Source organism: Triturus cristatus, chromosome 3_2, assembly GCF_964204655.1.
Source record: "Triturus cristatus chromosome 3_2, aTriCri1.1, whole genome shotgun sequence".
Classification (NCBI taxonomy): Eukaryota; Metazoa; Chordata; class Amphibia; order Caudata; family Salamandridae; genus Triturus; species Triturus cristatus.
This window is the reverse complement of record NC_140584.1, coordinates 560232793-560245293: the sequence shown is the minus strand read 5'-3', so window position 1 is coordinate 560245293 and position 12501 is coordinate 560232793. Positions and strand designations below refer to the sequence as shown.

At 49.6% G+C, this 12501-nt stretch overlaps 1 protein-coding gene across 1 annotated transcript in view; it reads right to left on the bottom strand.

Annotated features, from left to right (window-relative positions):
- VPS13C (vacuolar protein sorting 13 homolog C) overlaps nucleotides 1-12501 on the bottom strand; it is a 2873871-nt gene that overhangs the window by 1890615 nt on the left and 970755 nt on the right. The window contains exon 33 of the mRNA XM_085648297.1: nucleotides 9824-10128. Within this exon, the coding sequence (XP_085504423.1) occupies nucleotides 9824-10128 (305 nt within the window). The remainder of the gene's footprint in view (nucleotides 1-9823; nucleotides 10129-12501) is intronic.

The window sequence follows — 12501 nt, the reverse complement described above, 5'->3', positions numbered from 1 at the left end:
GTGTAGGTGATGCGATGCCAAAGTTAGCAAATAACCACAAGGATTATAATGCATTAAAAGTAGTTGGCCCGCGTCACCATGGAACGGCTATTAGGACTTGGTTCCGCAAGCCGTCGACGGGCTCAGCTCGCGCCAGAGCACCATCCCACATGACTCCCTGCACTCTGCCTTCAGGATTGATAAGGCCTGCCATAGGAGTGACTGATAGGAATCCATGTGTCCATTTTAGGGTTAGGTGTAGGAATACTACACCTACAGCAACGGGTGATTACACCACGTGGCCCCAGCTGTCGTGCAGCCAGTTGTGTCAGATTTGGGCGGCCATTCCAGGGGTGGCATAATACATGCTGCAGCCCCTGGTAGGCCCTGGGTACACCGATGCCCTGGATACCTGTGGTATGCTGAGACAGGGACTGACAAGGCGGCCCAGTTCCAATTAGTGGATGCACCTAATGTACATGTGTGTTAATTTAGAGAGAGAACAGCTAGGCTGTAGGTCTGATTGGCAGGCCCACAGCCGGGGAAAGTCGTAAACCAATGAAGCAAAAGCAAAAAATCTGGGTGATCATAGGATTGCAGACCCTACTCTCCTACATGACCCCCCCCCCCAAACTTTGGGACAATAAGCTAACCTTGACCAGGTGAGTCTTCTTGCTCTAAGTGGAAATACCTGGAGAGCCCATCTGCATTGCCATGATCAGTGCCAGGTCTATGCTCCACTGTGAAGTCCATCCCCTGTAGAGAAATGGACCACCTAAGTAGTTTGGGGTTTTCACCCTTCATTTGATTTAGCCACAAGAGGGGCTTATGGTCGGTCTGAATCTTGAAGTGAGTGCCAAACAAGTATGGCCTCAACTTCTTCAGGGCCCAAACCACAGCAAAGGCCTCCCTCTCAATAGCTGACCAATTCTTCTCTCTGGGGGTCAGCCTCCTGCTAATAAAAGCTATGGGCTGGTCATGACCATCAAAATTCAGTTGCGATAGAACAGCTCCCACACCCAGCTCCGAAGCGTCTGTTTGGACAATGAATGGTTTGGAGTAGTCTGGACTCTTTAGGATAGGTGCTGTGCACATGGCCTGCTTTAGGTCATCGAATGCCTTCTGACAGCTTGCTGTCCACTGAACTTTTTTTGGCATCTTTTTACTTGTCAGGTCGTTTAGCGGGGTCACAATGGATCCATAATTTCTGACAAATTTCCGGTAATAACCAGTCAGGCCCAAGAAAGCTCGAACCTGAGTCTGGGTGGTTGGAGGAGCCCAGTCCTGGATGGCCTGTATTTTGCTCTCCAACGGTTGAACCTGACCCCCTCCTACAAGGTGGCCCAGGTATACAACCTGTGTCTGCCCTATCTGGCACTTGGTGGCCTTGATAGTGAGGCCTGCCTTCTGCAGTGCCTCTAACACTTTCCTCAGGTGGACCAGGTGATCCTCCCAGGTGGAGCTAAAGACAGCGATATCGTCCAGATACGCCGCACAGAAGTCGTCCAACCCAGTGAGAACTCGATTCACCAGCCTTTGGAAGGTGGCAGGTGCATTTTTCAAACCAAAGGGCATTACCACGAACTGATAATGCCCGCCCGGGGTAGAAAATGCGGTTTTGGGCTTGGCCTCCTCAGCTAACCTGATTTGCCAATACCCAGCTGTCAGGTCAAACGTACTTAAGTAGTTGGCCGAGGCCAACCGGTCGATAAGTTCGTCTGCTCTCGGTATCGGGTGGGCGTCAGTCTTAGTGACTGCATTGAGACCTCTGTAGTCCACGCAAAACCTCATCTCTTTCTTACCGCCCTGGGTGTGAGGTTTCGGCACGAGCACTACGGGACTAGCCCAGGGGCTGTCCGAGGGTTCAATGACTCCCAGCTCCAACATTTTCTGCACCTCCGTCTTGATGCAGTCTCTGACGTGATCAGGTTGCCGATAGATTTTACTCTTTACGGGTAGACTGTCCCCAGTGTCGACCTCATGGGTACACCAATTGGTCTGACTGGGTGTCAGAGAGAACATATGTCGAAAGGATTGAAGAACCTGTTTACAATCCTTCTGTTGATGCCCAGAGAGGCTGCCACAAAAGACAACACCATCTACTGATCCATCGTCAGGGTTCTGAGAGAGCAGGTCCGGGAGAGGGTCACTCTCCTCCTCCTGTCCCTCATCTGTGGCCATGAGCAAGCCCATGCCCTCCCTGTCGACATATGCCTTGAGCCTGTTTACATGGAGCACCCTGTGGGGGCTCCGGGGAGTTCCCAGGTCTACCAGGTAGGTGACCTCTCCCTTTTGCTCAATGATCGTGTGGGGCCCAGACCATTTGTCTTTGAGTGCTGCTGGGGCCACTGGCTCCAGCACCCACACCTTCTGTCCAGGCTGGTACACAGTCAGGACAGCCTTTTGGTCGTGCCAAGCTTTCTGTAACTCTTGGCTCGCCTCAAGGTTTTTAGACGCCTTTTCCATGTACTCCGCCATCCGTGAGCGGAGACCGAGTACATAGTCCACAATGTTCGATGCCGGCTTTCTGAGAGGTCTCTCCCATCCTTCCTTTACCAAACAAAGGGGTCCCCTTACAGGATGTCCGAACAGAAGCTCAAAAGGGCTGTAGCCAACCCCCTTCTGCGGGACCTCTCTGTAGGCGAACAAGAGGCAGGGTATCAGGACATCCCATCTCCGCCGAAGCTTTTCAGGTAGTCCGTGAATCATCCCTTTTAGGGTCCTGTTGAATCTCTCAACAAGCCCATTGCATTGTGGGTGATAGGGTGTGGTGAATTTGTAGTTGACACCACATTCCTTCCACATAGCAGTCAGATATCCCGACATGAAGTTTGCACCTCTGTCTGAGACGACCTCCTTAGGGAAGCCCACTCTGGAGAACACTCCAAGTAGGGCCCGTGCCACCACAGGTGCTGTAGTGGTCCTAAGGGGAATAGCTTCAGGATACCTGGTGGCGTGGTCCACCACCACCAGTATAAACTTGTGCCCTGATGCTGTCTGGGGTTCCATTGGTCCGACAATGTCGATCCCCACTCGTTCAAAGGGTACCCCCACCACTGGTAGTGGTATGAGGGGGGCCTTTGTCGTGCCACCTGACTTACCACTGGCTTGGCAAGTGACACAGGAGCGGCAAAACTCCTTCGTATCTTCGGACATGTGGGGCCAGTGAAAGTGTGGAACAATCCTGTCCCAAGTCTTATTCTGGCCTAAGTGACCTGCAAGGGGAATCTCGTGGGCCAAGGTGAGAAGGAAACCTCTCAGAGACAAGGGGACGACCAGCCTCCTGGTCGCACCAGGTTTGGGGTCTCTTGCCTCAGAGTACAGGAGTCCATCGTCCCAGTACACTTTGTGGGTACCTGTGGCGTTCCCTGCAGCCTCAGCAGCAGCCTGCTGTCTGAGGGGTTCAAGTGAGGGGCAGTCTAACTGTGCCTTCCCCAGGTCTTCCCTGGAGGGTCCCCCTGAGCCCAGAAACTCAACCTGACCAGGTTCAAGCTCTTGCGGCTCAGTTTCCCTCAGTTCTTTAAGGTCAGCCTCCTCGGAGACTTGATCCACGACCTGGGGCAAGGGGGAAGGCGAAGCCTTACCCTTACTGCTCCTTTTCTTGGAAGGTGTCTGGTCCGTTCTTCCAGGATCCAGCACCTGTTCAGTGGGGCATCTTTTGGCCTGTGACCTGGTCACAGCAAGGACATGTGCTGGCAAGCCTAACATTTCCATGTGAGTCCTCTGCTCCACTTCTGACCATTGTGACGTTTCCAAATCATTGCCCAACAGACATTCTACGGGGAGGTCTGAACTAACCACAACCTTTTTCGGGCCACTTACCCCTCCCCAGGAGAAATCAACAACTGCCATACTGTGATTGGTAGTGACGTTGCTGGCATTGGTCACTAGGTAACTGGTACCTAGCATGATCTGTCCAGGGTCCACAAAGTTAGGCGTCACCATGGTGACACTGGCACAAGTGTCCCTGTAGGCCTGAGCCACTTTTCCATTGATCAAAGGTGTCTGTCTGTATTTGCCCAAAGTATTGGGACTGGCATCAGGGGACATATCCATATCCCCTGTACAGACAAGGACGGCCTGAGTGAGCGTGCCGACTAAGTCGTCACTCCCCTCGGTTCCCAAGGTTAACCCAACTAATGCCTTGGGAGGCGCACTACCACTGCTGACTGTACTAGGGGGTGCAGGTGCCTTAGGGGCTGCAGTGGTAGGAGTTTGTCCTCCTTTCTTGGTGCACTCACTAAACCAGTGAGTCTTACTTTTACAGTATTGGCACCACCTTTTTGACTGGCCTTCTTGAGTCTTCTTCTTCTGTGAAGCCTGACCCCCACCCTCTTTGGTTTGTTGGGGACCTGTCGAAGACTTCTGGTCATTTTGTTCGTTCTTGTTACCCTTTTGGTCTGCTTTCTTCTGACCACCCTGGTTCTGATTCTGGTTCTGCTTGACCCTTGTTCTGACCCATCTGTCTGCCTTCTTTCCCAATTCTTGGGGAGAGGTCAGATCCGAGTCGACAAGGTGCTGATGCAACAATTGGTTCTGACAGTTGTTTAAAATCTGTTCTCGCATGATAAGATTGTACAATCCTGTGTAATCAGTAACCTTGCTACCCAGTAACCAGCCTTCCAAAGCCTTAGTGGCACAATCAACAAAGTCAGTCCAATCCTGAGACTGAGTTTTCTGGGTGTCCCGGAACAGCACCCGGTACTGTTCCGTGGTTAGGCCGAACCCATCAATCAGTGTGTTCTTCAGGACTTGGTAGTTGTTAGCATCCTCAGCTCTAGTAGTGAGGAGCTTGTCCCTTCCTTTACCTTCAAAGGAAAGCCACAGTATAGCTGCCCACTGACTTGGGGGGACGCACTGGACAGTGCAGGCCCTCTCCAAGGCAGTTATCCACTTGTGGATGTCGTCCCCTTGTTTAAAGGGGGGCACTATTTTACTCAGGTGTCTAGTGTCTATACCCCTGTCTTTCTCTCTATTGAGAATGCTGCCACCAGTGGGATCTAACCCACTTAATTTCTGCTCTCGGGCCAGGGCAAGTCTTTCTTTGGCGAGGGCAAGTTCTTCCCGCTCGATCCTCAGATTGACTTCCCTCATCTTCGCTTCATGCTCCCTTCTCTGGGGGGACGTCATCCCTCTCTGAGAAGATGCCTGAGAGACATGTGTATGAACCGATCTGCCGGAGCCTCTGGAGAGAGACCTAGCTCGTCCGTTCCCAAGGTTAAGCCTGCTTGAGCGTGGGCCCGGGGCTCCCCCAGTTCCATTCTCATGCCTGCTTAAGTTGGTCCTTGTAAGCCTGCTGACTACCACTGGACCTTTGTCTGCCTCGTCTCCCGATAACTCGTCCTCGTCCTCCTCCTCTGTGTGGAGGTCGAGGTCGGGGTCACCGAGGGTTCCCTCTAAGGGAGGCATGTTCCCATCTGCACTGGGGGGACCTGTGTTAGAGGACCTCCTAGCATCGTACGCCTCTAAGAGACCTATCAGAATTGCGATGGTAGGGTTAGAACCCTGGTTTAGCTTCCTGGAGGCACACAGTTGTCTCATCTCCTTGAAGCTAAGAGTTGCATATCGTGACACGACCTGTGGAGGGTCACTGACCACTAAGGGAGTCTGCGAGGACTCTCCGTGGACCGACATGCTTGTCTAGTGAGGTGTAAGTGATGCACCTACCTACACTATGTGTTTACCTACTGGTCCCTTGCTAAGAGTTGTAGTCAGGGTGTGCTAAGCCCTGTTACACTACAACAGCCGGTTCAGTAGAACTCGGAGTATTCTAAGTTAAGTTATATGTACCTGGGTACTTATGTGATCTTTCACTGCGATATTCTTAGGATACGTGTGTGGTAAAACAACAGCAAGCTCAAATCCCAACCGCTGCTCACCAATGTGAGAAGTTGGCCTGATATGTAGTGCTCACTATTCTAGTGATCACTGTGTATCATTCCAAACGACCCTTATTGATGATTGGTTGTAAGTCAACCTTATAGACCAGCTATCCTAGTAGCGTGGATACGAGCAGTCTTAGGCTAAACTCTAGAGGGCGTGTTAAGCCAGCTGTTTACCATCACATATACCCCTTGAACACCAAGTGAAAGGACACCACACAAGTCGTTATGAAAATAAAGGATATTTATTTATAACAAGACTACCCTGGCTCTTTATGAGTCAGGGAGCTAAGCACAATACAAAACTCTTAGGAAAATACTTCTGGTTGCACAATTTACACAAATGCCCGAGGGCACGAAACCATTACACTGCAAGTGGATGGGGAGAGGTTAGAAAGTCTAAAGTTACTGATTCCGGAGTGTTCTGATCAGGGGGACTTAAACGAAAAAGGAACTGGACACTTGTAAAGCGATCCTGCGATGGAGCACCGAAATGCTCGTGTTACCTAGCCCAGAGGCTGCGGCTGTAGAAGGTTCGGCAAGATGTCGGAAGTCCTCGTTGTAGTCTCAGGAGCCTGAAAGAAGAGTTGCTGGCAGGCGACCAGTGTCGATATTCAGCGAGATCCAAGCCTGGATCGGTGATGAAGGAAACCTGAAAGCAGAGGGGACTCAGTTCTCAACCGCTAGCCAGCGATCGTGGGGTACCAGGAGGGTACCGGCTGAAGTCACCTCGACCAGGTGAGTGGATGACGTCGGACTCGGCTGTTCCTCGGTCTAGGAGGCGCGGCGGCGACCAGGATGGAGGGCGAGCTGTCCCACGAAGGTGTCTGCTGTCGATGATGCTGGGCCCAGGAATGGGGCAGCGGATCTTGGCAGTGGCAAGCCCACGTGGTGGAGTCAAGATGGCGTCTGGAGTGGACTAGGAGAGTCCGTGGTACTCCTCTGTTGGAGGGGAGCAAGAGCCAGTCTGGAGCAACCAGACTAGTGATGAAACAATCGTGGTGCGTCGTGAAGAGGGCCACAAGCCGGTCGGCAAGTGGTCGAACAACGCGGTGAACAGCAAGGAGCGGAAGGGCCCCCACGCAGATCTCGGGGATGCTGGGGAGGCAGACTTCGATGCTGGAGCTGCTCAGGGTTAGGGCTTCTCAAGCCCTAGGTGTACTCACTCGAGGGTCCCTCGGTGGGCGTGCTAGATAAGCGTCGTGCAGGTTCTGAAGATGGCCGGTCCCGCAGGTCTCGTCACACCTACGACTCTCAGCTGAGCTGATGAGGTAGGTAAAAGGTCAGAGATGGCAGGGACTCGGGTCTCGTCGAGCTGGGCAGTCTTGATCCGTAGGAGAGACTTACAGCAAACCGCAAGCGCTTAGGTGGTGCCTGCTGGTGCAGGGTGGCTACTCCTTAGCCACAAGGGAGAGTCTTCAGAAATAGTCAAGAGTTCCTTTCGTGGAAAGTGGTTCGTGATTCGGAGTTATCCGATTATCTGATTATCCAATTTGGGAAGGGGACTCGCTCCTACCTTTATTCTAAGAAAAAGGGGGTTGGCCCGTGACTAGGGTCTACCTAGGGGTGGAGCCAGGAGGGGGGTGGTTACACCCCTATCCTTTGTCCGGCTTCGCGCCAGCTCAGGGGCTGGTGTGCCCCCGAAACTGGTCTGAGCCGGGCTATGCACAGTGAGCACCGGGGTGCCACCTGCAATCACCTTCCTTTCAGCCCTGCCTACCTGGAATACACAAACCCTGTCTGGGATGGTGCTAACACCGCCCTCGACAGGAAACCCTTTGTCCAAACTCCCTTCGCTGGAAGGTCTCCCAGCAGCAGGAGGTCAGACTTGTGTCTGGTGGCAGCATCCATTTTGTGATGCTGAGGCTTGAGTCAACTTTAACCGGGGTTCAGGGTTACTTCCATGTCGTGCCCCTCTATAAGGGGGGAATGCTAACCCCGTCGCCAGAACTAGCGAGGGGTTCGTATTCCAATTCGTATGACACCTTACTCGACATGTGTAGGTGATGCGATGCCAAAGTTAGCAAATAACCACAAGGATTATAATGCATTAAAAGTAGTTGGCCCGCGTCACCATGGAACGGCTATTAGGACTTGGTTCCGCAAGCCGTCGACGGGCTCAGCTCGCGCCAGAGCACCATCCCACATGACTCCCTGCACTCTGCCTTCAGGATTGATAAGGCCTGCTATAGGAGTGACTGATAGGAATCCATGTGTCCATTTTAGGGTTAGGTGTAGGAATACTACACCTACAGCAACGGGTGATTACACCACGTGGCCCCAGCTGTCGTGCAGCCAGTTGTGTCAGATTTGGGCGGCCATTCCAGGGGTGGCATAATACATGCTGCAGCCCCTGGTAGGCCCTGGGTACACCGATGCCCTGGATACCTGTGGTATGCTGAGACAGGGACTGACAAGGCGGCCCAGTTCCAATTAGTGGATGCACCTAATGTACATGTGTGTTAATTTAGAGAGAGAACAGCTAGGCTGTGGGTCTGATTGGCAGGCCCACAGCCGGGGAAAGTCGTAAACCAATGAAGCAAAAGCAAAAAATCTGGGTGATCATAGGATTGCAGACCCTACTCTCCTACATTGGGTTTGTTCCAGGTGGTCAACAGGATGTCAGTAAGTGCATCATTGAAGGAGAGCAGCGGCTCCGCAGAGGATGACGCTGGCTGCAATACGTCAGTCAGGAGATTGGCGTGGGCGCGTCCAAGTAGCTCAGACGCCAGCGACATACGTGGAGCCGCACAACGATGCCTACAGACGCGCAAGGGTACTGCTGACAAAAACTTTCTGGATCCAGTCTGACGCCTGGGGATATTCTAAAGAAAGGAATCTATCACTAATGTGTCTCTTTCAGATTGCTTGGATACACAGTTATATCAGCAATGGCACTTTTTAACTATGTGTCGTACTCCCCAACTCAGACTTTTCTTGCTTCACTGGCTGCTCTGCTACGAGACAAGGATATCATCCTCCCCATTCCCTTTGACCTTGGCTAGAGGTCAGTAAATTTACTTGAACACCTTAGTATTGTCACACAACGATTTAGGCTGGAGTTGCAGGTCACAATGAGGAGTAGTTCTAGTAGAATTAACTATTGGGGAAACCCAAGAGAAATCTATAGGATAATTAGACCCTGGGGACATCCGAGAGAGGTGTCCTATCGAATTATGACTCAAAGGCACTTAAAACTGTTCTGAGAGGGTCTCACGTAAAAGTGGGCCAGGATGGTACTTTGAAGCTGAGGCCCATATGGTAGGGTGCATAAAGGATACAGGCAGGGCAACTAGTACAATTAGTCCATACGAGCATCTAAGAGCGCACTGAATGGTTGATCTGTCTGGAAAGAAAGTATCACAGGAATGTGTTCTGTGCCTGAAAAAAGGGTCTCCTTATTTAAGACTTTAGAGGTCTTGTTTGCTTCTATCGTCTTAGAGCTTCGACAAAGCAGCAACAATGAAGAATGAGGGCACTTCAGGAGACTATTGTCAAAGCCCAAACAATGTAATAGTAATGTAACAGATTGGGTAGTCAGTTTGGTGGCACACTCGCCCAAACCAATGCAGACATAGCCCGGGTCGGGCCCCTTTTGGAAAATTCGACTAGTATGTGAGGCAACTCGGTAAGCCAGTCACAGCACTGGAGGAGCAGACACGCAGGAAAGTTAAAGAGCCCCTCTGTGAAGAGGCAGAAAATAAGTAATTGAGGGTAGTGGTGCTAAGCAAAAAATAGACATTTCTTTATCCGTATTGTTAAAAAAAGAAGGGGGGTATGGGGGACAGCAATGAATATGATCCTGTGTCCACCAATGTTAACCCTTGTTGTTGTGCAAGAGATGTTCTGGTACAATGAGCTGCGGCCCAGCATCGCAAGACAGGAGTATGGATGAAGGGGGATTAATAAAAGTACAACATATAACAACACACTCACTCGATTCTTAAATTAGATTCGATTACCTTGATAGTTTAAGCTCTGTAAGCTTTACATCCATTCTGTCAATAACTGGAGGGAGTTGGCAATCCTCCATAGTCACAAAGCTGAAGTTATTCTGCACTGTGATTAAACCAAGATCAGCTATCACAGCATTACAAGAGACTGAAGACTGAGGAATGATAATAACTGGAGCTTTTAAGTTGATATCCATAGAAAACCGGACGCTTCTCTGTGCCAGGCCTTTCACACGTGTGGCAGCTTTTTCTGCTGCCTGGGCAGTGGCAGCACTGATAGTCTCTTTTGCAGTTTGGAAGTTATCCAGGAAGCTCTGTGAATATAAACAAAAGCAGAAAAGTTTGTCATGTTAAGGATGATGTTGCAATCTTGGTTTCTTCTTCATGTTTTAAGGGAATGCATTTCTTAACTAAATTAAAACTATTATTTCTAAGTAATTTAAATGGACTGAGACGGAATTTATCAATGATTGTTTAGATTAAATTGATATTTGTAAGCCTTTCAACACTCACAACGGCTGATCACATCCCTGGCAATCTTCAATAGAGGGACTATTTACTGGTACATGTTGGTAATCAAGTATAGCATTAACACCAATCACGAATAAAGATGCTTCTTGCTGCAAATCCTATCAACAGCTTGCTAACAATAGTGCAGGTTCTAATATCTACGTGAAAGTAACTCACCAACTGCTTGCTCGGGTTACACCCTCACTATTACAAGTGGACTAAGATAGTTTTGTGAAGGCCTTGGATAACTTTACCAACGTTCATTTCGCTGTAAAAAATGAAAGCCTTCAATTAATAAAAATTGTCACAGACGCTCAGATTTTACTAGTTCCTGAATAATAGATTGACAGAATGCAATCTTCAACTCCATCTTTCATCAGGACCTATCTGGCACCCAGATTATTAAGTCCCGCTTTTACCTCCTGGTTATTTTACTCATGCATCTGTAGCAGTGCAATGGATGCGATTCATGCTTCTGGACTCATGGTAGTAGTCCCTCTCCAGTGAGGGCATGACAGCATCTTTGCCTCAGGACAATGTTGTGGCTGAGATCGGTTAGGCACTTCTGCACAGTAACCCACGTCTTCGGCAGCCATGGCCTTCCCTTGCAGTTGCAGACCACGGTTCAGATTTGGCTGCTGCGGCTGGCCGCCAGGCTGAGTCATCCTAGTTGGAGGAACTTTGGCAGTTGCGGCCTATTGGCTAATCAGAACTTCCTACATCAATAGTGATGCGGCTTCACTCTCCCTCATGACTGCAGAAGCACAGCCAGTCTTCGTAGCCTTCAGCAGACTGTTGGGCATCACAGTGGTACTTGCTCTGTAACAGTCCTAATGCGGCCCACACGGGAACCACACAGAGATACCAGGGAACTCCTTTCAGTATAGGCCACTCATGCCGTCTATCACTGAATAGTCTGCATTTCCTGGGTGCTTCTCAAAGATACCAATGCTTGAGAACTGGAATTGTAGGTAAGTAACTAATTTCTTCTCCAGCATTGGCTCTTTCATATAGTCACATACTTGAATCAGAACAGCAAGCAGTGCATAACATTACAGCAAAGCAGGGAGCAAAGTCACCTTTACAAATAGGTTATGCCTGTCCCACTACTGAGTTCACATCCTACTGAGTCATCTACTGACTTCAAATTCAATCAGTTATGCTTTATGTACACATGCCTGCTCTTGTATGGAGCTGTATGACAGATATCATGCAAAGGCACTCTAGCATAGAGCACAGTCGTCGTTGCCATGCTCCTGTGGAATGCACCCTCACTCTACCCTGGAATGTATGCTTTGTCTTCTTGTGGCAAAAGGTGATGCAGGCTGACTGCCAACATGCTATAATTCCCTGTGTGAGAGGGGTCAACCTCTTACTGGACAGTAGGCAAATAGAAAGAATAGAAACAGCTGGTCAGATATGCAATTATCTTTTGTTATGACCATGAGAAATCTGATGCACCTGCAAACATCCAGTGAGTGTAGGAATTGTATTTCTGATGTTGTAGGATTCGGAGAAAACAAGCTTAGAATAGTAGGCTTGTTCAGGTGGAAGTCAATAGGCACCTTCGTTATGAACTTTGGGTTAGTTCGAAGGGTGATCTTTTCCTTACCAGATCTGAGAAAGGACTCTTATTGTAAAACTACCAACTCCCCAACTATACTTGCTGAAGTGAGGGCAAGCAGAAGTACTGTTTTCCAGGAAAGGAACTATGAATAAGCTTTTTGGATCAGTTCAAAGGGAAGTAGCATAAGCTGGCTTAATACTGTGTTCAGCTCCCAAGATACTTAAGGGCATCATATAGGAGGGAAATCTTTTTAACAACCCTTTCAAAAATTGTTTTTAAAATCCTAGGTGAAAAAAAGGATCAGTTCTTCTAAATCTTGAGATCACCACGAGATGGACTCTTATTGAGGAGTAGCTAAGATCAATTATGACCAGGTGCAGTAGGTATGGAAGGATTTGGTGGTTTTGTATGGAGACAGGGTTGAAGGCCCTTCTTTACACCACATGCAGAAATGTTCCCACTTGATATTATACGTTTTGTGGTTCAAGGTGCACGTGCCTGCAACAGAATATCTCCAGAATTGGACAAAATGCCAAGTGGCCAAACTCTATGTGATCAGGAACCAGGATGACAGGCTGAGGCACTTTAGATTGAGGTGGAGACACTCCCT